Here is a 26,108-nt window from a genome sequence, read left to right on the forward strand (position 1 = left end):
CACCGCATCGACGGGGGTTTGCTCAGTAGCTCAGTAGCTCAGTAGCTCCAGGCTTTACATGGAGCTACAGTGTGCGTCAGACTCAGACACTGCAGTCCGGAGCAGGGCAGAGCCAAAGTACACATCATGTTATAAGATGCACAGTGACTAGAACGGACGCGCTTTGCAGATTATCCTTATGGTTATTTTAGGGAAAGTATGAGTTTAGTTTTCAACCACAAGGGGTCACGTTTCATATTCAGACCAGCTCTGTGTTTGGACCAGTTTAAGACGAATTGGGACGGCATTGGTCATGTTTTAACTTTATTCAGTGAAGTGCAAATGAAAATAACCCACCGAGGCCCAGCCTGGGTTTGAAACAAAAACAACACAACGTTTTACAAATCAGAAAAAAATCCACTTTTATAAACGTTCATTCAATAAAATAGGTATGTTCAGTAGTAGATCACTCAGTGGCGCCCCCTTTGGCAGAAGCAGTGCACCTCTCCAGCAGCAGTCCATGTAATGCCATGTCAATCACAGTGTCTCAGCTGTAAAACATCCACAAAGTACCTAGAGGCTAAAACACACTTGGATGCATAGTACACATTCTCTGTCATTCACACACACACACACACACACACACACACACACATCTTAAGTGCATTAGAAATCTGCATCGTACAATATCAGTGTCATTGTCAGCAGTTCATTGTAGTAATCTTTTCCTTGGCCGTGCTCTTGTAGGTCACGTTTTTGAAGGTAGATGTTGAGCTTTTGAATAGAGGATTGGTCCCCTGCAATAAGACGAATACAGATGTTATACAATGTTAAACACATATTTTTCTGTATAACTTCACACGTTCACAGCGCACATTTTGAGAGATAACAACATAAATTGTCGAACCAAAACAAGAATCCCATACATTTCAAAACATTTTGGTAACAACAAGCTCAACTTTTTCCATAAATAAGATCTTGTTGTTCATAAATCGCTCAATCTAATTCCTAAATATTTGCGGTCTTTGCACTTTGATAATTGTACCATGTCAAATTGTGATTGTGATGAAGCCCTAATAGTATAAATTCAACTAAAATACATTTCTATTGTAGGTTTTAGGAATTAATTGTCTGCTGCAGTAAATCAAATGACCCTTTTAGTACTGTGATAATAATTGAATGATAATTGAGATTTTACTCCTTTTATGGCTTACGACTAGTACAGGCGCAGGCAAATTCATCCTATTTTACACCACAAAATCATTTATACTTTCAATTTAATGTCATGGAAAACCCACCGTCTGCCATTTTGCTTTTGCTCTTTCAGCTTCAAACTTTGCCACCTCTTTCCGGTCGTGGACGGACACCAGAACCTTCCACACGGCCAGCAGGATCAGGCCAATGCACACCACGGACAGAGACACTCCCAGGATAATCATGGGAATGTTAGGAGGTTCTGGGCAACCTGCAAGACAACAAAATAAACAACTATAATACGCTTTATAATATAGCAAGATACTCAACACGTACTCAACTCGTACATTGAAGTATTATCTCTCCCAAGTTAGAGGGAGAAAACTACTACTGCAGCCACCTCTGAGGTGGACTGAAAGATAAGTGACTGTCACACCGACATTTACACTTTGTACACACAGCCAAAGGAATTTTAATTAAACCGCCAACTTAAAAAGAAACCCGCTCTTCCACTTGAACCACTGTCGCTTAACTTTTGGTGGAACCAGTTTTTATTGCCAGTTGTCATATCAAACCACTAGACCTGGTGCACTCTATTTGGCTTCATAGTTGGTACATACTAGATAGAAAATCCTCAAAAGAGACAAACATTAGTGCCATTGTTAACATGAATACAATTTTAATTACAGCAGCACATCTGCAGACTGATACAATGCAATACACTGCAGCCTTAAACAGCTCCATGTCTGTCTTCAGGAAACCGTGAAAATGTTTGTGAAAGACAAATAGGCATAGCAGGACATGTGAGAAAAGGGTGGGGTTAATACTTGTGATTGACAGCTGTGATGCAGGAAAAAAGATGACAATATTGTAACAGCTGTAACAACTTTAAAGAGCAATTTCATGTGGTTAACTCAGCAGTTGGCCATTGTTCATTCCCTGCACACAGTCAGGGTTACCGTTAAGATGGCTGACTGTCAGAATGGTACTTTTTGTTCTATTTTTTAAAGATTTTGCGCCCGTAGGCTTTATTGGCAGGACAGTAGTGTGAAGTGGGGGATGAGAGGGAAGGAAGGACATGCAGTAAACAGTCGGAGTCAGGAATCAAACTTCAATCTGCTAAAATCAAACACTTTGGGTATCAGTTGCCTCTATTATTGTTGTTAGATACATTTTTATTGGGCTAATAAATATCAGTTGTCCTACATTCACTGTCACAAACATGCTCTCGTTTAAAACACTTACCATACAGCTGAAGGTCAAAGGCATTGGTCCCTATCTCACTTCCTATCACATAAAAGGAGATCCAGCACTCTGAGTCTGTCATCAATGTGCATTTCATGGCGAGGTCCTGGTCAAACTCTGAAAGAGACGTGAACATATGACAATAACATGAATCCTTAGATCATCTTTCTTCCCTGCATTGTGAATGTAAAAGGATATGGAAGTCTGTGCTGGCCCGTTAGTTTGATTTACATATCAAAGCCAATCTGCCCACGCTATTGTATTTTACATCTGGGGCCTGACAATCCTTTCAGATAATCAGTTACACCTCTCAGCTTGCATATCAAGAGTAAGTTCAAAATAAAGCAGATCTATTAGCTATTCAGAAGTAAAATAAAAGCTTTGCCTGTACAACAAGGTAAATAATATGTTCACCATTGTCCGGCCATGGTGCACTAAAGAAGTGCAGGGTACACATAAGATACTTAAATCCAAAGAGGTCAACATACCAGCAAATCTGTGACCCACGAGAAAACATAGACTTGATGCGACTGCCCCAAATATAAAGTTAAACAATGAGAAATATTAGTAATAGCAATATTAGTGTAGCGGGAGCCCTACTATTTCAAGACGGTGGTCATGTCAACGGTTGTGAGCTGGAGGAGATTGAAAAGAGCCTTTTTTTGCAGCATTTTAACAGACACATTTGATGACAGGATGGTGCCAATTTATGTTCAGTAAGTCAATAATATGTTTATTTCAATTTGTGTAACTTTTATTTAGTCAGGAAAGCCCAACTAAACATTATTCTTTCAAAATCCCAAAACAATTATTGTAGTTTTAGTTTTAATTTTATGTAATGTAACAAGATGCACAAGGCTTTTCCTCTAGGCTATAACTGATTTAATTTTATGTAATGTAACAAGATCCTCTAGGCTATAACTGATTTAATAATATGGCAACGGTGTAAGGAACAATACTTGCCCAGACTTGAAATATTTTCTTTAAAAACAGAAACAGAATCTTTGTTTTCCCAGGTTGTCAAACAGTAAATCAATCAATCAAGACACTATCAGTTATGTACAGTCTACACATTACAGCCATACAGCACAGTGCGGGAAAACTGAATGTTGAATTTATCTGTTTAAAATGTGTGATAGATGTAATATTTAAATGATTGATGTTTCACATAATACCTATCACAAAATATGCCACAGTTACACAGGAACGACAAGCCCTTAAGCAATATCTGTACTTGCTTTGTTAATTAATAGTTTGAATGCTTTTTACTTTTGTTACTTTTTTGTTGTGAGGGAGACCAGGAAAAGACACACACTTTAGAGTATAAAGAACCCTTTGTGTCATCACGTTGCATAAGCTAATGGATGGAAACTAGTCATGTAAACAAATTAATTTCTGTACTAACTGTTTTACTGTTCATTAATGGGGTAATGACAGACATTGATCTGCCTTTAGATGGAAAGGTTTGCACATCGACTCGTAACAGGTTCTACACACATGCTATTCTCTGCTTCTATTGCAGATTATTTTGCCAGTTTGGAAGAACAAAACAAAATATTAGATTCCAAATTTTCACATGAGCAATTCATCTTCACCTTACATTATTATAAATCGGTACCATTTAGCCTTTTATATGTTAATGTAGTTATAAGTAATGTGACTCGGTGAAGGGTCTAATATGTATTATACACTTTAAATCAAAACCAGCATTATCGCTGTAAAAGTGCACTTGGGAGGGCCAGACTTTACCCCCAATGTGTCTGCCACTTTTCCTATTTTTGGACCACTTATAAAAACACTGACCACTGCAGAATGGTACAAAATCAACTAAACTACATCATTATCATGATTAGTAGTTTTCTATTTACACTTTGTTGCTGTTTTGAATTTACTTTAATGTCTAATTTTGGGTATTGAGTATTGTAATGAAATGTGACGACTTCACTGTAAAGTCCTGGTCAAAAGATCAATGAACTGACATAACAAATAAATATAGTATTATCAACGTTATTACTGTTATTGTCAGCAGTCATACTTTTGCTGGGTTTCAGATCATCACAACTTTTACAGGAGAGTCAAATTAAGTGGAGAGATTTAAAATGGACTTCTGCCCCCAGTACGACCTCATCCCTTTCTAAAATATGAAAGCCATCAATTATGTCTGATTGATTTATACTAACACTACTGTAAAGAATAAGTGTGCACGTGGTGGTGAGTTTATCGACCTGTGGATGTGTTAATAGAAATCTTGTGGAAGCTACACATTTGGACACAGAGCTCCACGTCCTCGTCTGCTTCGAGGTGGCACTCTACGCAGCCCCTGGTGTAAAACAAGCACAAAACAGAGACAGGTTACTTTTAATGATGCTTTGATCCTTTCCCCAGACTAATCTGGTCTTATCTGACTTTTCCCAAGGCTTCCCTCACTCTCCACCACCGTCCACCTCGAAACAGTGGTATCGAATAGCACTTGCCCTGACAGCTGCTTTTAAAGGAGAGAAAGGAAATCTCTTAGTCCAGTGTAGCAGACATTAGTTGTCTTTTGATGTCACTTCTATAGGTGTAGACAAATGTGAACAAGGGGACTATAATGCGATACTCTTGTGCTGAAAAGAACAGCCGGATCAAGTAGTATAAAAGGCTTTAGACGATGCAGGTAAAGAAACATGCTGTTAAAGAACATCTACAATACGGTGCTATTGAAGTCATTTGGGGATGAAAGTGTTCTCACCTTGCAGAGCTACAGGCGTCACCGCATGTGGGACACTTCTCACACCTGTCGCCTGACGCTTCTGGGACAGAGCAGACACACTGGCCGCACTCACAGCTGCCCCGGCCGCTGCAGATTGTCCCGTCTTCGGACAGGCAGGCGTCAGTGCTGGTGGTGCAGTTACAGAACTCCCCAGTCCAGCCGGGGTCACAGTGGCACTCTCCACAGTCACACAAGCCGTGGCCTAAAGAGGGGTTTGATAAATCAGAATTAGAACGTACCAATAGAATAATATGACATGGTATTTGATGAGCTTAAGATATTCTGTGTGGTTAAAATTCAGTGTGTTATAATTATTCTGGAAAGTCTAAATTAAGTCATCCCAGTTAACACAATGGAAAGTGTGACTATTGGCAGTTCCCTTTCAAGGTGAAGGAAGATGAACATGTTTTCATTTGAACTGTTTGAGCCTCACCCACTCAATCTCTTCTTTTCTCTCAGGCTTATTTATTGACCTTTATTCAACCATGAAAAGTCCAGCTATTTTTCAGGGAATTCTTGGCCCAGAGGCGAGCTCATTGTACATGTTTTACTGTTAGTGGAAACCAGAACACCCGGAGGAAACCTACACAGACACGTGGAGAACATGCAATCTCCACACAGAAAAGCCTCACGTCGCCTGGGAGTTGAACCCAGGACCTTCTATGTCTGGGTTGAGCTGTTGTATCCACATGCTGCTCATCCAACAATGTGCCTGATTGCTACAGTGTCCTTCCCTCAACTGTGAGGAATACTATTTGTGTCTCAAGTTTGAACCCACAATGCTGCAGGCCGCCTACACGGAGCGCACATGCGCCACCCACTCTACCACAGAGCGGCACTAAATTCACTCATTTCTAATAGTGAACTAACAGGTTGGGGCTTTTGAATTGAGAGGTTTACAGCAGATCCTGTCAGTAAAATAATGTAGTTCGGAGCAGAGTTCAACATTTGTTGAAAACTTTATGTTCAGGGAATCAATATCAAAAGCCATTTTATATTATGTTATTATTATGACACTATATTAATACAATCAAAATTGTGATAGAGCCCTATGAGAAAAGACAATTTATAATTTTGGCACATCCCCCAGCCCAGTTCAGACCCTTTAAGTGGTTACAGATGGAATAAAACAATCGACTTTCACAGTCTTCTCTATGTATAGGAATCTATGTATTAGCACAAGTTAACACAATTAGCACATGTTAACACAATAATGAATTATTTCACTAAAAGACCTTTATGTGTATGTTTACACAGGCAGGTATATTAATGATATAGTACCATTTATCTGCTTAACTCGAAATAGCTGCCTATGGCCATAACTGACATAATTGGGATTTGCCTGTGCCTGTATTTTCATTCAGGCATGATCATGACAAAGTGCTGCAAATATGACACAATAAGATCATATTTCCTGTGGTTTGGCCTCTTTCACACCGACATTAACGCATCAGATATCATCCTCTTTTGAAGCAGCCTCATTACCTCCGCACAGCTCCCCTCTGAAGCGAACACAGGAGTAATTGTCGCACTGGCAGTAGGGTCCGTAGATGCGTCCGAAGCTGGATGTATGACACACACACTGTCCGCAGTAGCACTGGCCCTGTCCGCTGCATATCTCTGCATCATCGCCGGCCACACAGTCCTCCAACAAAGCCCTCTCCTCATTGCATTCACAGTTGACTCCCATGAAGCCGGGCTGACACACACAAATGCCACATTGAAAAGCCCCCTGTCCCGCCATGCACTGGCTGCTGTTTCCCTCTGAGGGCGGGCCACAGTGACAGGAGCAGAGAGAGTCCAGTTCAATGTCCAGCGAGTCCTGAAGTCCGACCGGTTTGAGAGAGAAGTGTCGAGGAGCAGACAGGCAATCAGGCAGCTCCACAGTCACATTGAACAGCACCTGAAGACCAACATAATTACAAATATTTGATAAGAACGTGAACAAAAATGTGTTATCTTTGTGTTAGTTCTGAGAGATGTAGGAAGGGCGTTTAGTATTTCTCATGCTAATCCAATACAATTAACTTTATTTATTCAGCAGCACATTTTATAAACTTTTTAAAAAGTTTTTTATGTTTAAAAGGTGCTGCACAGAAAACCATTTAAAAAGAAACACGTTACAAGTGCTCCACCAGTGATCATGAAAATAATAATAAAACCCTAAGACAATAATAAAATAAATAGTAGCAAAAAACTTGACTTACTGAGGCAGCGTTTGAGCTTTGCTGTGGCAACACACACACACAAAGCCAGAAAGTGGAAAAATGAACTATTTCTAACTAACTGTGCTTTTATGTAGTGTGCTTTACGTTTAAAGACTCAAAATCATTAAAAGAGAGAAAGTAACAAATACGGCTGCGGCTAATGATGATTTTAGTTTTAGACTGGTCGGCTCATTCAGACTAATCGTTGCAGCCCCAGTAACAAACCTAAGAAACACTGTTCTTTCTGGTACCATCAGATCTAAACCAGGTGGGAAACTCTAAGGCTTACGGCATTTTTTATTATTTTTCTTGTAACTTTGGCGTCATAAGGCCATGTGTAGCTCATTCACTATGGAATGAATGGAAACTGATGCAGGAAGCTTGGTTTGGATGGAACCGAAATGACAAAATAAGAAAGCCTTATCCACATGGCTGAATGAGTTAGTCAGTTGGGGAAATAGCTGCCAGGTCCACAAAAGAAATACACCTTAACTCTACACAAAGAAATGGATGGAAAGTTGTAAGATTAATGCACTGAATGAATCAACAGCCTGACAGGTAATTAGGGAAAAAAAAGTCCTTCTGATACGGCATTTGCTGACTAATAGTAAAGGTGTGGTTGAGTTTTGAAAGTGAGGACTCTGAAATCCTTTTGATGCTTTTGAGCAATGCAGCCCACACCCCAAAGTCCTTTAATTAAACCAAAGTGTGGAAACGCATCTTCAGTGAACCAGCTTTCTGCTTTTATCTCGCAAACAGCTGTAACAGGGTCAAGATCTGAAAGGAGTGTAATCAGCGTATCACTTGCCTCTTTGAGATACCGATCTTTACAAGTACTTGGTAAGGAGTGAGTACATGTTCCCCATATTCTATAGACCGTAGAACATATGTACCTCCAGGTTTAAGGTATGTTCAATCTGTATGTGGAAATGGGGAACATACGTAGGTACCGGGAAACATACTTAGTCATAACCCTAACCTAACCCATAGCTCTAACACTTAACGCTTCGACTTGTTCCTAACCTTAACCCATGTGAGGAAAGAAAAACGGAGAACATAGCCGTCCCACTAGTACATTGACTTACCATTTCTCCAGGTTTAACGTTGGAGCAGTGTTTCATGTCAGGCGTGACCGTCCCGTTTGGGCAGATCGCTGTGAAGGACATCTGCAGATCCTCTGTATCTCCGAGCACTTCTAACTCAACCTCTGAACGCAGCTCCTGGAAAAATAGACGATAGATTAAAAAAAAAAAGAAAAAAAAAACAATCAGAACAGCAGTTTGTAGTGTCCTGAATGACATGAATGACAGAGCTGCAGGTTTCTGTCATTTAAAGGTGTCTGCCACTGAGTCTCCACAGAGATATTATTGCTTTTTCTGTGATATTCCACAGTATGGTATAAAAAAAATCTATTTTGCATTTATTCAAATCCAGGTGTTTTTATTACTAAAGAAAATACCTGGAAAATCATGGCCTCTCCACAGATCTGACCTGTAACTTGGCCTGGCGGAGTCATCTGTTTGTCTCCGTGGAGAAATGCCAAACTGTGGAACAATCCAACAAAGCTAAACCATCTCCATGGAGACAAGTTGGTGGCAAACAAATCTTAAATGCTGTAAGCTCTACACATATTTTGGTGTGGCTCTTGATAACTGACACTGAATGTTACAATGTTTTAAATGTATCTTTGTCAAAGTAGACTATTTGATTTGATTTCTAAAACTCTTGAATAGGTCTACTTTAATATCTGCATTCTGTATTTTTTTAATTATGACAAACTGCACAGTGATGAAACCAAAGCAAGTGTAACTAATGCAGTGTAAACCTTCAAGCCAATTCCAGCATCAAACCCCTTTTTATTCCCTGCCTTTTAATAAACTCGACAATGACCTCATCTTGTGTAACTGATGGTGCATAAAACAAAGCTTCAGATGAGATTACGCCTTGACACTGCATTGACCTCAAACCCATTGAATGAATCCAAAAACTTTTATCCCTCTTTGCAATGTGAGTCATGAGCCAGGTGCACTTTTTACCTGCGGAAAGAGTGACAGCTCACCTCAGCTCAAATAAAGACTGTGTTTGACTGACTAATGAACTCTGTGACGGACCGTCTGGGTGCGAAAAGAAAGCTAATTGTGCGTTTTCTTCGGCTGCAACTGTACCATGTTCTCACTGTTGCCAAGGAGAACGCCTGATGGGATGTATCCAATGAAAGAGATTAGTCAATGCATGATGTAAATAATGAATTGTTTTCTGACTATCAAGTACAGGTCTTTGATGTGGTTAAGGCTGCAGGTTGAAGAACGTGAATCTATGTGAGGTTACAGATGAGGTAATGGGAGTTCTGAAGGACTTGAAGGAAAATTTGGTGGGCAACAGGAACAATGTGATTCTCAACAAAAATGTATTATTTTATATATGTGATTTGTTGTTTCTTTTTTTTCATTCCAAACACACCAAACAGGACAGAGAGAGAGAGGGAGAGGGAGAGGGAGAGCGAGGGAGAGGAAGAGAGAGAGAAAAGGAAAAAATAAGGACAAAGGACAAAGATAATAATACAAGGAATACAAGCTATCCAATGAAACAAAATCACAGCACATTTCATCCAACATAGTCAAAGGTCTGTCAAAAAGGTAGAGTTTCAATTTAATTTTTTGAATTCTTCGATCGTCAGTTATAATGTCAGTTATAATGTCTGTCCTGTCTTTGGTTGTTGGTTCAGTTCGTGTCAATTTCTTATGCCCTTCCTGCTGCCAAAAGTATGTTCCAAAGGTTTCCATTGTGTCCATGGCAGGAGATTTGTGGCCTGTTGCCAAGTGGCATGATGGATGAAAAAAGAATCTGCAGTGCTTTATGAATCCTAACTAATATTTCAGTAACTAAATAAAACCTCTGAAATAGGTTGCAAAAAGTAATTACAGTTCAAATTGGTCTCCACTGTGATACTAATAAGGCTGTGTGCACAGTATATTCACCACATAAAGAAATTGGACTAAACTGGGACTAAACCTCAAACTAAACTTGTACTAGACCTGGCCAAAACAAGGACAAGAACAGGCTCAAATCAAGTCCTCATCAGGGCTAAATTGGGCTCAAATTTCAAAGGAACAAATTAAGGATAAGCGCGAACACACCGTAAGAAGCTGTGATACATTGACAGTAATAACGGTATAGTTTGTCCACTTTTGCCATCTCACGACAGATAAACAAACTGGAACACTGTGCATGGATACACAGAAATACATTTGAATCATTGGTTATTATGACATCATATTTGAACCACGTTTTCTACAGTCATTGAATTTGCTTTAAAGATGTTTTCAATCTATGAGGGACTTCTGAAAGTAGAATATAGAGAGAGTGAGTGCACAATAAGAGAAGACCAGAGTTGTGGGGCTGTGATCAAACAGCGCAGTGGGACAAGAAGAGACTTGCTGCCAACATGCTGATGCAGAGACCCAGTGGCAAACAAAAAATGTGATAGAAGAAAGAAGGAAAGCGGAAAAGCCAGAAAATAAGAAGCAAGATGATGACAAGCTTCGGTTAAATTGAGCTTAATGAAAAACAGATCGTATAATCACACAGGCTATACGTTCCTGTAATGTTTTGGGGTTTACACAAGTTTGGTCAGATATAACACTGCTATTACACTGCTGTATAGTATATTCTAAATGAAGGATTGTAAAAATGCCACAGGAAAAGCCATTTAAACTTCAGCTCACAAAATAAACACGGAATACAAACACTTAAATAAACCTGTTTCATAATTCACAATAGAGCCAAACAAGGACTACATCTGGGGAATAAACCAGGACAAAAGAGGGTATGAATTAGGAATTAACCAGGATTTTAACAGGTGAAAACTAGGATTTAAGCAGAACAAATCTTGGACTAAACCAAGATTATTGGCAGAAGTAAACTGTTTAAATGCTATGCCAAATCAAAAGCAAATAACAGTGTTTTTAAAATCTAAATAAATTATAGGTGACCTCAAAATACCACCAGAAGAAGCCCACATAACAGACATAGCACCAGTGGTATTGTGCCCGCTGCATTTTGACAGCTACTGCATTTAATTACCAACCACAGAAACAATGTCTTACTTTGTACGCTGTTACAATCAGTTCCAGGATGTTCCTTGAGTCTTCGGCCAGGACTCCCACTGTGGCGCCAGGTATGAGGTTTGCATAGTTCTGTGGCAACACATTAATAACAAGGTCAATGTAACTTCTGTGGGCAGACGGTCCAAAAGAAATGTGCAGAAAAGCAGGGGCTGGTTGTAACAGGTTTCTTGTGGCTCATTGAACAAATATGCCCACATAGTCCACCAACCAACTCACAATGATGATGTTTTTGGCATGAGGTGATGGAGGCAAACAACTATGCCGGGTACTTCTACTCAGTTATAATTGTATATGCCCTACATCGTGCAAATACAAGTTGCACATATAGTGGTATTTTTGCCATTTTTTGTCTGTTCCTCTTAGCAGTCATTTATAAAGTTGTTTAGATCTACTGAAGACTGACATTGCAGAGCGCACGCAACATTACATAAAATCCCATTACAAATTACAGAAATGTCTATCACTAGATAATAACTACAAATGCTGTCTCACTATAACATCAACTGTAAAACGATCCAAGGGGCCAAAGGTAAAGGTATTACTGTTTTTAGTAATACTTTCGGAACAGAATTTTGTACTCAACTGCGCTGAGCTTTTTTATTATCAGCTTTTATATTTTATTTGGCCACTTTTGCCAAAAACGCGTACCTTGTAGTTTTTTGTCTGGTCCTCTGTCACAGCAAATATTAGCAAGATGTTATTCTCCACCACTTTATCGATCAGTTGGCCCAGAGTGGGATACTCCTATGAAATCACAAAATGTGAAACATTGACTAGGTTTGTCTGCTGTTTGGAAAAAAACGAGAAGTGCGTCCACGTCCTCATTTACCTGCTTTGTGGACATGTAGTACTCATTATCGGAGTTCAGGTGACAATGTCCGTCGTTGGGAACCACGATGCCGGCCATTTTACTGTCCATCCCAAAATGTGAGTCGGCGTCACTTACAAACACTAGCAGACGCATTGAATCGTTTCTCCAGCCAATCCTCTCCTGATGAAACACAATGAACAGCTCATGATAACGAATGCGTGTGTAAGTGGGTCATTCTCACAAAGCCTGAGCATCGGGATGTCAGCGTGCATACATTATCATCTATGAAGTAGATGGTTATTGCTTTCAAATAGTTTGTATGCATCGTCTCGGAAATGAAGTACCAAAGAACACACTATTGTAGAAAAAAATATAATAAATGAGGAAGCATATAGACCTTTGGCATGAAGGCACAAGTCCTTTTACGCATTTGGTTTAATGGTAAGTTTTTACAGCTAAAAATGTTTTGTTGAGTTAGGTAAGAGTAACTTAGTGTATTCGGTACATATATTTAAAAAAAAGTATGTTTAAATGCATAAAACTCTGTAATTTTAATCTACCATAAATTAAACATCTCATCCATGGTCAATGTTTAACCTTTTATGTATGTATTTAACTCTAATTTAAGAATCTCCTTTAGATTATTAATGGTACAGATCATAGTACATCAACATAGTGGCCGGTTAGATGCCCTTTCTATATTATCTTTAACATTTGAGATGCCTAACCCTAACTACAAGGACAAGTAATAGTAACATCACAATGCGACAAGTGTACTTTACCCCACAAACCGCTGCCTGCATGACTGCATCAAAGCCGCACTCCGGATTGTCGATGTTGGCGGAGACATGCTGCCGAGCCACAATCTCGTTGAACTTGTCGGTGCGACTCGTCAGAGAAAGGACGTGTTTATATCCAAACGTTGGCAGGCACCATGAACTGACGCTACTGTCAACACAATAAAGTGAAAGTTGAGATGTTGAACTTTTTGTATCCAGTTTTTGAAAAGACTTTTGAGAAACTTAATACCTGCAAGGGTTGGCCAGCTCCTGTTCGGTGATCTTGATAAAGGGTAGGACAGGTTTCTCGACAAAAGACCCGAAGCCCATTCGGAATTTACTGGTGAGTTTAGCCATTTCTTTGGACAAGGAAGACCCCAGTTCCTTGATCATCTTCAAATCGTCAATCATTGAAGCGGACAGGTCCATTAGATAATATACATCCACGGGATAGTCCTCTGTGTGCTGCACTTTCACTTGAAAGGTAACCCGGCTGCCTGCACGAGAATAAAGTCACATTATTAAACAACTAAGTCACAGTATTTGACTAGTCAGTCTATTTGTTTACATTGTTTAGACAGGAAATATACTTTTGGTCTATTATTCCTATAAGCAGAATTCAAATCAAACATTTTAATATGATGCAATTCTTTCCTTTCACTTGAATATAGTGTCTTATTATTAGCCCTAAGTGGATGTTGTAGGTTGCGTACCAGGGCGTAGGTTGAGGCTCATCTTCTGTGGGGAGATCTGGGTGCTGTTGGTGTTGTTGGTCTTCTTCCCGAGAGGCCGGTTCTGGAGGATTCGTCCGCTGGAGACTGGAAACTCCACCTGGCTCTTCACACATCCCTTTTCTAATAAATTATCCAGTGTGTCACATCTTTCACCCATCGAAAACCAGTCTGTGAAGTTCTGAAGGATAAAAACAAATAAAATGTGTGCAGTTTTTGAAGGTGTAAGTGCTATTTAAGATAAGATAAGATGAGCATTTATTTGTCCCACAATGGGGAAATTCCAGTGTTGCAAGGCACATCAGACGTCTGAACAATGAAAGTTATGAACAATGTGCTATTGCAAACAAGTCCCTGGTGTAACGTAATATATAAACTTAATAAAACACAACTTTAACAGTGCACAATAAAACAACCGAGGACTGATAACACCTTTATGACAGATTCCAGGCAATTCCCTGTCGTGCAAAGAGTAAAGGTTGATTTGCAGATTTACTTTATTGTAGAGACATACCATAATGTTGTTGTCATGTTGTATTATTATATATTGATACCACTTGTTTATTAACTGTTCCGGTTACGGGCGCTGCACTCACCTCCTCTTTGCACCAGGCACAGTGGGGACTGAGCTGCAGACACTGATCACAAGTCACTGAGCTGCCGCCTGAACACGATCCTGCAACAACACACTTCAGCTTTGTTGTATGCATTTTACTCTGCTAACTATAATTCAACATTTTCATTTTAACTTAAAGATGATTTAATGGCTGATGTAACAGCCAGAGTAATCCGTTTTTAGAGACAGAACAAACATGCATTTAAAATTATACATGGCTTTCAATGTGTTAACAGTACTATCTCAGATTTATTATGACAATTGCTTATACAACCAGTCAAAAATACATTTATAATACATTTGGAGATAAACTTCTTAAAGTTGATAGTATCACAGTAGTCTAACCAAACAAATAGTGGCCTAATATGACTAAAATGCTTGTTCCTATTTCACAATCATTTGAATATGTTCCTATTAATTTGCATTGATAGTGACAATGATTGTTTTGCTGCAGCCTATATTATTGACCATAGTGTTATTTCAGTTTTGAATTACACTGGAGCAGTTTTGCACATTTAGGCCTTTTCCTTAAGCTCCCACCTGCTTCGCCAAACTAGTGTTACAATGACACCAAATGTACCTGCATCTCATAAAAGCCTAATAAAAGAAATGTGTGTCACTGTTCCTTTAAGAAATTTGATAAGGCAAAACATGAATAACCTTGGAAAGAAGATAATAAAATAACATTACACCCACATTCAACAGACTGCATTTTTTATCTTACACTGACTATAAAACCTAGACAAACCCCAGGCATTATTATGTTGAAACACTTCTTTTTCTTACCTTCCACGCTGTAACTCCAGTAGCTCAGAGTCAGGGCCAGCAGAAGAAACCCCATTAGTCCGTAAGGTTACTGCAAGACACCACACTGCATTGGCACAGGCATTCACGCTGTCTCATATTTACAGAGCGCGCAGCCTCCTGTCCGTGTCATGTGTCTGGGAGCGGAGCGGAGAGGAAGGAGCTGTGTCTGCCGTCCTACCTGCGCCGCGTGTGGGCGTGGGCTCGTGCTACCTGCGCCGCGTGTGGGCGTGGGCTCGTCCAACCTGCGCCGCGTGCGGGCGTGGGCTCGTGCTACCTGCGCCGCGTGTGGGCGTGGGCTCGTCCAACCTGCGCCACGTGCGGGCGGGGCCTGGGATACCTGCGCACCGCCACTGCCTTTTATGTCCACTTCCGCCCAGGTGAGACGCGTGACGGCCGCACGTCAACAAGTGAACTCAGATTTTACGGTAATTTCACTTCAAGATGATTCACTGGAACCAGAAGCGTGCCAGTGTTGACTAGCTGAACAATTAGACCACATTAGCCCGTCACAAATGTAACTTATGCTACACTGTTAGCCCATATATTTTATGAGGTCTATATAATACGCCAACAATTGACTTATGTATTGAGCAAATGTTATTACATAATAATATTAACAGTATTTTTTGACATGTTTGCTTGCTTTTTGGCAATAGTGTTTTGATTTAATTGATAGAAAAGTTTTTCCCAATAAGCGTTGTCTCACATTCTGAGTAGACTTCCCCTTTTATCATGTTCTGGAGTTTCTTTATTTTTATTATAAATATTTAACTAGTATATTGCCAATTATAACCATCATATTTTCTTTCTTTCCCCTTCTTTTCCCCCAAATTATCCTACAGAATCATTATTAAGAATGTATTAGGCCTACGACAAAGAACGTTCAATATTCACATTCTATTCTATTGCATGTATAATGACAAATAAAGAAGTTAACTTGAAATTAATTTAATTACAAGTACCCCCAAGGGTCCCTGTCCCCGTGATTGGTAAACACTGTGAAGAGGATACATGTGTAGGCCTATAACTAACATCTCATTATAGAATTTGATCATGTCATAATCTCAGAGCAAGTGCCCATATAACGCAATGGAAGATTTTCTGTTTTTGAAGGAAATCTCCAAACTAGAAATCCAGATATGTTGAACTTTCATCATTATTTCTTTGGGATTGTCTCTACAAACTTGTTAATTTTATTAATAACATGGTATAAAGTCCTTTTATCTGGCAACTATAACGTCTTTAGATTTGAATACTGGCACCACTTTCACTTTTGTTTATTTATACTGACAAAGAACATGTGGCTTTGTGCTAGTTTCTGTTTACAATCTGACAGTGAAAAAGTGAATTCTGACCTGTCTCCAGCTCAGTTTTAAGCTATAGTTGTATTGTGATGTCACGTGAAAGCAACCTATTGGTGAAGTAGTGAATTAATCAGCAAACAATGAGCTTACTTACTGAAGCCTTGAATTATAGCATTAACCTTCAGCAGAATGCATTTAATTCAAGAGCCTAAATTTTGTTGGTCTATTATGAAATGTGTATAATTAAACATTACACTTACATATTGTAGCATGTTAGAGATGCAGTGAGTTGTGGCTGTTGTCGTGTAGGAGAAGTACAGACAGGCCATACCATGAGCAAACAGCTCCAGACGCCATAAATGAAGTGTTAATCTTTAACACCGAAGTCAGCCGAAAATGATTCATTGTTATTGTCATACAGGAATATATTCTCACTTCAACGTTCGCTGGAGACAGGCCTATCGCGGCATGAGGGATGAGTGTCTCTGTGATCGTGTCGAGGGGAAGGAAGAGGGAGCTGTGTGTAGGTGTTGCACATTGACAGCTGCTCTGCGAATATCATCCCAACTCCAAGAAGGAATCTCACAATTCAGCACCACGCCCCTGAGGATCTGAGTAAGTCACATCTGTCACCCCAAAAGTCCCCGCTCCTCAGTGCCACCCGCCGTCATCCCACTCTGCCTAAACCTGATACGTTTGTGATAAAAGCCATGTCTCTGGACTTTGTGTTGATAATCCAGCAGCTTTTCCCGAACCAACCCGCTCTTTCATTTATCCCCTGTCATTGTGTCTGCCCCTGATCTACCTGTGTTTTCCTTTGGTCTGTCGTTTCACGGCCATCCTTCCATCTCTTATTGCCATCACGTTATTTTATCATCTTATAGTTTCATCAAAGTATTCCAGAATGAGGTTTTCACTGTCAATTGTATCTAAAGATTATTCAATTTAAACGTAATGTTCTATTTGTAAATGCTCCATTCACAACATGAAATTATATTATCAGCATGTTTGTGTCTTTGTAGATCTGTATTGTTTATAATAATACAATGTGGAGTACTATTGATATTGTTACATGTTTTCAGCTTTAATTGTCCTAAGATTTATTTACACGTTAAGAGACAATGGGCATCAAAAGTGCAGAAAATAAGCAGTTGTTATATTTGATTTGATGAGCTGTCAGTCCATTCTTTCATTCAAAACTTGACTTGTTCAAAGTTTTAACAGACATTTCACAACATGAAAACAAATAACCTCTGAACACACTAAAATGTCTCTGTATAGCGTCTGTAATTTAAACAGCACGACATATAAACACAGTTAAATACCAGGTGTAGGACCTCTCCCTGCAATAATCACGCTCACCTTCAGGGGCGTCCTCTGAAAACATGCTGTCCCGTGCCGTCAGACCGTCTCCCTCGTCATCAAGTGAAAATGGTGAGAAGCGAGAGGAGAGGAGCCGCTTTGGCCCAGTACATTGGCTCCGGTTGTGCCGCTGCGCCGCCCGGGATGATGAGTAACAGTAAACCTATTGTAGCACGGTCCCTTTATGAAGCAGGGCTCTTGTGGGTGACCCCGCTGCCCATGCTGCCTGCCCCGTGCGCTGGGGTCAGGAGTGGGTGTTAGCACAAGCTCTGACTCGCTCTCTCTCTCGCTGTGCCTGATAGTGACTGACAGTAACAACTGCCGGCTGTGGGCTTTAGAGACCTCCACCATGTTCACGCTGCACACACCCACAGTTTGAGTTGTACTGACTCATATATATGATTCATTAAAGGCTGTATAATATATTATGTAAAATCGACTTTTATGGGCTTTGAATCCTATTATAACGGCGTTCCCTTGTGATTAGCTTTCTCAAAGTTGCATTTCGATTGATCCGTCCATGTTTTAGTAATACTGTATTATCGTGCGTTTGTGGCTTTTGATGCCCCCTGTCTCCGCCCACAGCTCTTGCAATTATTTTAAAATTCAGGCCCCGGGTCATACATGTTGGGTTCAAAGATGTCGCACATTATTATTTTTATTTTGATTATTATTATTATCTGTTATTAAGCCATTTTAGATCAATATTGCAACTTACAATGAACAAAATGTAAAAAGATGATCTTCTTATACTCATAGTATACTCATAGTTTAATACAAAATACCTGGAAAAAACATAACATGTCTTAGGAAGTCGTGCTTATTTGTGTATCATATTCTGTGTAACGATGACTGATTCAACTTCCCATTAAGAACAAATAAATTAGTATAACAGCACACAAGTTGAAATTCGAAATTCGAATGCCAGATTCTTAAAGCGTAAAATTTTAGTAAGAATAATGCAGCTTAAGCACATTATTTTTTTATTTTATAATTTTCATAATCATATTTTTGTCAACTTTTACATACTTTGATTTGTCATATTTCACCAAATGATTCTACCACATTGAATTTGGAATCAGTAATATATTTAATACACATCAAATAATCCAACCTAATAATCTTACCCACACCACTCAAAAATAAACTCTTAGCAAAAATAAACTCTTAGCAGCAAAAATAAACTCTTAGCAAAAAGAAATATTGTGAATCCAAGTAACTAAATATTATTTATTATCAGTGCACGGTGAACCAGGATTTAGTTTTAGAAGACTGCTCAATTAAAAAGTGAAGTTGGTCCAAGTTCAATTACTTCTTGGAGTAATCATGGGCCAAGGAGCGCAGTGTCAGTGTAGTAATCTAACCTCCTTCGAATAATGGTATGGCAGGAATGCAGGTAAACAAATAAGATCGAAACTCAATAACAGAGGGCCGGATATGGACTTTCAACTCCTTACCCTGGCTGTAATTAGGCTCAGTTTTGGTGAGTCAAGAAGAAATATTCGAAGTTGTAGTGGAACAAAATGAATCATTCTTTTTATCGGCTATTTAGATAATAATTCTCATTGTAGTGGTTCATATCTTATCCTCGTGTTGTGCAGCATTTGATACATTGATTTTGAAGTGTGTTTTATACCAGATGTTTTTCCTTTACGCTTAATTATCTGGATTTGGTGCTGGCAAATTGTGACCACAATGATTCTGGATCACACTTGGGACCGGACATGTTTTTGATTTGATCTACTATTACTTAATATGGACTTTCACCAGCAGATATAGCCACAAATGTTAATAAAGACATAAATAGAAATAATCTAACACAGTACGTTTTATTGGAGACATGTTTATACCTAGAATATGTATTTTATTATAAACATATCTGAACTTCCCCCAATATCAGTAATAAATCTGTCTCGTATCTATCTATCCATCTAAAATCTCCATCAATTTCACATCACACTAAGCATTAAAAGTATAATGTTAATGTTAAGTCGTTTCATTTGATTTACATCAGATGTTACTGAGTGATGTTGCGTTTGTTTCTATTTAGTTCATTAAAGAGCCTGGCTATAAATTATGTAGGCAATAAAAAATATGCAGAGCAATGTAGTGAAACAAATTGACAAACACACGAGAAACAGATGAACCGAAAGTGTTAAGTCTCCACAAAGACTCGGCCCTGTGACAGGAGGGATTATGTGCATCACTGTTCATCAATCAGAAGCACACAGAAGGGAACAAAGCAACCTACAGCCAATAGCATTGTATTGATTTAATCTTTTTTTACTGTTTGCACAAATACAGTATGTTTTACCTGAAAAACTTGTGTTTGGTTGTAGTGACGACGTGGTAGAAAATATATATATTAGTCTGCCAGGCTTAAGAAAAGTATAAAAGGCATGTTTTTTTCTGATAAAGATCTAAAGCTGACAGTAGGAATGATTCTAATGGAGCATCGCTGATAATGGCTCTGCTTGGACATGTTCCTTCTGTGGAGCTGTTCACTTGTAAATGTCAAAATGTGAGTGATAATTACTTCGGTTAGCGAGCTGTAGTCTAACTGTGGCAATGCTAAAAAGGATTGATTTAGTTCACAAAGCACATGTTCTTCTTTTGAATCATAGCTATACTCCATATACTTCAGTGCAATAAGGTTGTAAAATGAAACACTACACAGTTTATCCTAGTTTAAGATTATGCCAAGTTTAATTTAATTTATAAAAATGGTGTTCAATCAAAGAGAAACAACCAAACAAAATAAGTGTAACTGGCATGAATCATAATGTGTGGCTAATGTCGTCCTGTTTACGTTCATTTTAAAATTAATTGTAATGTTATTTATTTCACTGCAACAAGTTGGCCACTGTCCAGGATGTACCCCGCCTAAGGCCCAAAGTCACTGGGATAGGCTCCAGTCACCCGCGACCCCGAAAGGGAACAAGCGGTAGAAAATGGATGGACGGATGGATGTTATTTATTTCTATTATTTTATTATTTCTATTTCTCTCCATTGTTATCTAAGCCAAATAATTTACAGTTAGCTTATTATGTGCAGTTCATTTCTTTGTTATTACCTTTTTTCCTGCTTCAAAGTACATTTCAAAGGTATCCATCTATTGTTTCCATTGCAGGACTTTGACAAACATGATTATAATAAATTATTATTTAAAAACATCTCTATTACAATATTGATGCATCATAAACATGCTAAAATGTCCCTGGAAATGTGTTAGTTGAGGTTCATCGCAAAAACAAAAAGAAAAAGTGAATAGACCAAACAAAAATGGTAGAAATATCACTTTACACCTTGTTTGGAAGATTACACCAGTTGTTTCAGTTGCATTTATTTTCAACCTGCTCTTTTTGCTGTCATTTTTATAGTTTTAATTACAGACAAATCGATATAGGCCTACTTTATATTGCAATATTACACATTTGTTGATATATCTCCCACATTGAGTCCTGTGGTTTTAAACTCAAGTGACGTTAATGTTGAAAATAGTTTGCCGTGCCGTGACAATGTAAAATTAAGATTAATTTAGTTGTTTTGAATTTATAACAAAGAGGACAGCGAGACACACGACCGTAGGCTTAAGACCGTAATCACCGCTGCAGACACACACGCACACACTGAACTTTATAGCATTAAGGATCAAGCTCAGGCTGTATCTATAGTCGCCATATGTTGAATAGTTGAGGTTAATCACACTAAATGAACGACACTGGATACTGCGCCACTGTGCTTCCTCTCTTAATGTCTGTGCCCCAGGCCTGACCTTGGGCTCCTCTGGGGATCACTGCCATGTGTCCCTTCAGCTGTGGAGAATTAAACCAGAGACAGCGAATGGGGAGGCAGATAGTGATGACCGGGCCGCTTTAGTGTGACTGCCCCGGCGTTCAAAGGCAGAGGTGAATATTTTAGATCAATGCCTGTCTGTACAACATCCCAACGTCGACCTGAAGGTTACTTTGTTCTTCTCGTCAGTTTCTTTCATTGATTTCTTACTTTATCCGCTGTTCAGCAACGTTCAGTAGTTAGCATATTGCTGTGCTGGATTGATTTTTTGTGCCGGATGCTATGTTGCGTTCACAGTAATTGGTGAAGTGGAGGTGAAAAGGGAAGTGAGACATTCACCAAATTCTCGCATTGATCTCACAACACTAGCGAGTAAAACATAAAGTATTAAGTTGAATATATTGACTTCTAATCTCTTCCAGTGTGCATTGATTTGCATGTTGATATGACCTAGATTCTAACCATGGCACAAGTATGGTAGTTCACTGCTTAAATCAGGGGTGTCCAAACTTTTTTCACTGAGGGCCGCATTTTGAAGCTTAAACGGAGCAGAGGGCCACAAACAAGCCGACAATGTCAAATTTGTGTGTGTATCATTCGAAATTTTGCATTTGACATCGTTTCGATGCACCTCCACTCCTATTATAAGACTTGGAACATTCATATTAGGTTGTTATAACATCAAAATGCTTGAATTTTTCCCATTTCACTGTAAAAAGCACTACTTTTTGTTGTTTGGGCCAACTTAGCAGGAAGCCTGAGGGCCAACAATAATTGGTTTGAGGGCCGCATTTGGCCCCCGGGCCGTAGTTTGGACATGCCTGGCTTAAATACACTAAAATAAACCAAAAAACGTGTTGTTATAGCACTTGAACTTGACAAACTGTACCAAAAATAGTAAAACATGCCACACTTTCATCATTTAGCCACGGCGGGGGCTCTTGAGTGACGTTTGTGTGTGCGTATCTTTGATGGAACCTCGAGGAGTATTCCTGGAGCCTATGGACCGGATACATGCTGCGTATTAAAGGGGTGACTGGGAGTGTGATGGTCTAATCTTGCTTCCCCCGTCCCGTTTTTGATCCTCCAACTGGTAAAGAAATACAGGCCTGGTGCCCTTATGTCTCTGCCACAGCTGCGATAAGTCAGGGCTTAAGAGGGGAGATCTGGTTTAAGAGTGAAACTACAAAGAGCGAGCGTATGTGCCAGAAATAGTGCTGGAAAAGCGACCCGAGGCATGACAAACACATGTAGCACTTGTTACCCCTTCGATATGTTGTAACCTACATACAGGAGAGGCAAACGAAGCACTCAACAAATTTGAGGGATATTTGGGATCCTAAATGTGGCCGGGGCACATTTCACACACAGTGCCCTCCAGTGTTACAGGGCGTCATTACGGCACAATCATCAGTAACGGTACAAAACCTTTACCCTGAGGACTTGCCAACTTGTCCTTCATTTACTGGGCCTGTTGTAATGATTCAGTGTCTTGAATTTGTATTTCAATGTTTATTACTATTGTTATTTATTTCTATGTGTACATAATAGAAATCACACACATTTTAAAGGCACAATGGACGATTTTTTGGCGATTTGAGAACGCAGGCGGAAGTGCGCATGCGCACTCCCCCGTGCGGACTGATACAACACACACGTGCGTTTGTTTATTAGCGCAACGGAGCGCATCGCATCTCTCGTCTCCCGTAGATTTCCGTCCACTTCTGCGTCAGCTCGAACTGTCTTTCTTCATCTTCATTTTGCTCCGTACACTGAGGGAACTATATTATGATAGATCCATGCGCTTAGGCACGTGGAAACGTGGGGACGAGCCGCACGCGGCTGCAGGTGAGCGATAGGTGCGTTTTATGATTGATACGTGGCAGGACTAATCGGCAGTCCACGCCACGAGGAAATAAGACTTAGATTTGTGCCAAAAAAATCGTCCATTCAACCTTTAAGTTAAAGTGTGTATGACAAGTTCTAATGTTTCTCTAATTATTACTTAGTTTTGTAGGAAAGCACCTGGGTAATTCATCATAGTTTTACCTCTGTTAAGTTGCAATTTGTGTATTTTAAAAAGTTCACGCAACAGATATCCCTTTCGGACAGTTTAAACAATGATTTAACGGAGTAAAAGTTGTTATCAAGTATTAGTATTTGTGAAATCATTACTATTGTGTTTTATGTGGATTTTGGCCCATGTTTACTATATGGTTGCTAGGTAACAGTTGTGGATTCAACTGTCATGCTCATGTCCAACCAGGAAGTAACATTATAAACGTCACCAAATGTGTCAACTGTGAAAAAAATTGGCCAAATCTTAAATATAATCACGTTCACTATGTTTTAGATGAATGTTTTATTAGTTAAATGTGTAGTCTAACTTGTCATATGCACTTTAAGTTTAAACTACGCTTTGTTGCCTGAATTTGACCCATTCTTCAATGCGATTGGGGCAACCTGAACCTATGTTTTTGTTTGGAGGAAACTGGAGTGTCTGGAGGAAGAACACAGGTGGAAAATGCAAACAAATGCTTTTAGACCCCGGAACCTTCTTGCTGTGAGTCGAGTGTTTGTATGGACTCAGCCACTGCGCCACACTACAGGCCTGTGTAAGATTCAGCATTTGTTTAAGGAGTATTCATTGTCCACAACTGGGCCAGAGGGAAACTGAGACCAAATGCAATATGTACTGCTTTTACCAACATTACATTAACACTGCATATCAAGAAAACTAAAAGAAAACAAATATATAGAAACTATTATATATATAGAATACTAAATGCATATGAATGCAATACAGAACAGTACCATGTTCATTATAATGAAAATGTACATATTTTTGAGATTGGGTGGGACATGTTTTGCGGCTTTGAGTACTTTTGATAAGGCAAGGCAAGGCAAGTTTATTTGTAGAGCACATTTCATACACAAGGCAATTCAAAGTGCTTCACAGCAGGAAAAATGCATTCAAATCACAAAGAAATTACAGAAACAGAAATACAATAAAATTAACTAAATTAAAAATTATCAATCCAACTGATTTTCTAAACTAATAAAATCACAAACAAAAGAGAAGAGTGCAAAGAAAAAATCCTTTCAGTCATATGCGCAGCTAAACAAAACTGTTTTTAGCTTAGATTTGAACATTGTCAGAGTAGAAGCCTGTCTCACATCTTCAGGAAGACTGTTCCAGATTTTAGCTGCATAAAACTGAAACGCAGATTCCCCATGTTTTGTCCTGACTCTGGGCACCAGCAAGAGGCCGGTCCCTGAGGTCCTCAGAGTCCGAGATGGTTCATATGGCACTAACATATCCAAGATGTACTTTGGTGCTAGGCCATGGAGAGACTTGTACACAAGCAGAGCTGCTTTAAAGTCTATTCTCTGAGCCACAGGGAGCCAGTGCAGAGACCTGAGAACAGGACTAATGTGATCATACTTCCTGGTTCTAGTCAGGACCCGAGCAGCAGCGTTCTGGATGTACTGCAGCTGTTTTACAACTCGTTTGGAGAGACCAGTGAGCAGGCCGTTACAGTAGTCTAATCTACTGGAGACAAACGCATGGATAAGTCTCTCTAAATCTGGTTTTGACACTATATTTTTGATTTTGGCAATGTTTTTTAGATGGTAAAAAGCTGCTGATGTTATTGATTTGACGTGGCTATTAAAGTTCAAGTCTGAGTCCATTATTACCCCCAGATTTCTAATTTGGTTTGTAGGTTTTAGAGCGAGACTCTGGAGGTGACCGCTAACACTTTCTCTTTGTTTCTGTGGGCCAAAAACGATTATTTCAGTCTTGTCTGAGTTCAGCTGGAGAAAGTTGTTTTGCATCCACAAACTGATCTGTTGGATGCAGTGACAGAGTGAATCTACTGGTCCATAGTCACCTGCCGATAGTGAAACATAGATCTGAGTGTCGTCTGCATAATTGTGATAGGACACATTTTCACTGCGTATCAACTGACCTAACGGCAGCATGTAGAGGTTGAACAGAAGGGGACCCAGGACTGACCCATGGGGCACTCCACAGGTCAGGGTCATGTGGTCTGAGACACAGCTACCAATTTCAACAAAGTACTTCCTGTCTTCCAGATAGGACCTTAACCAGTTTAGGGCAGTGCCAGTGATGCCCACCCAGTCCTCTAGTCTCTGTAAGAGGATCCCATGATGGACAGTGTCAAAAGCAGCACTCAGATCTAACAGAATTAAGACTGAGGCTTTGCCCGTGTCAGTGTTCAGGCGGATGTCATTTGTCACCTTGACAAGAGCAGTCTCAGTGCTGTGATGAGGTCTAAAACCTGACTGAAAAACATCAAATGAGTTGTTTATTAAGAGGAAATCTGTGAGCTGTTGCTAAACAATCTTTTCAAGGACTTTGCCCAAAAATGGCAG

General features: G+C 39.5%; 1 protein-coding gene across 3 annotated transcripts; it reads right to left on the bottom strand.

Moving 5' to 3' along the window:
- Window positions 1-302: 302 nt before the first annotated feature.
- Window positions 303-18,137, bottom strand: itgb6 (integrin, beta 6). Of its 3 annotated transcripts, XM_072464815.1 has the most exons (16): window positions 17,915-18,137; window positions 15,228-15,297; window positions 14,422-14,501; window positions 13,808-14,006; window positions 13,345-13,591; window positions 13,098-13,263; window positions 12,334-12,495; window positions 12,153-12,248; window positions 11,484-11,573; window positions 8,463-8,597; window positions 6,656-7,073; window positions 5,150-5,372; window positions 4,644-4,738; window positions 2,419-2,535; window positions 1,278-1,444; window positions 303-776 (listed from the first exon to the last, which is right to left on the bottom strand). In XM_072464815.1, exons 2-16 carry the CDS (start codon window positions 15,280-15,282, stop codon window positions 681-683), a joined length of 2,346 nt encoding a protein of 781 aa, XP_072320916.1. In that variant the 5' UTR covers window positions 15,283-15,297; window positions 17,915-18,137; the 3' UTR covers window positions 303-680. The 3 variants fall into 3 exon arrangements, with proteins under 3 accessions (XP_072320916.1, XP_072320917.1, XP_072320915.1); XM_072464816.1 differs by lacking the exon at window positions 17,915-18,137 and having other exon boundaries at window positions 13,098-13,260; window positions 15,228-15,407; XM_072464814.1 differs by lacking the exon at window positions 17,915-18,137 and having other exon boundaries at window positions 15,228-15,407.
- Between the last annotated feature and the right edge of the window lie 7,971 nt (window positions 18,138-26,108).

The sequence above is a fragment of the Eucyclogobius newberryi genome, unplaced genomic scaffold (assembly GCF_026437365.1).
Source record: "Eucyclogobius newberryi isolate DKJ021-1_F unplaced genomic scaffold, fEucNew1.0.hap1 SCAF_5, whole genome shotgun sequence".
Classification (NCBI taxonomy): Eukaryota; Metazoa; Chordata; class Actinopteri; order Gobiiformes; family Gobiidae; genus Eucyclogobius; species Eucyclogobius newberryi.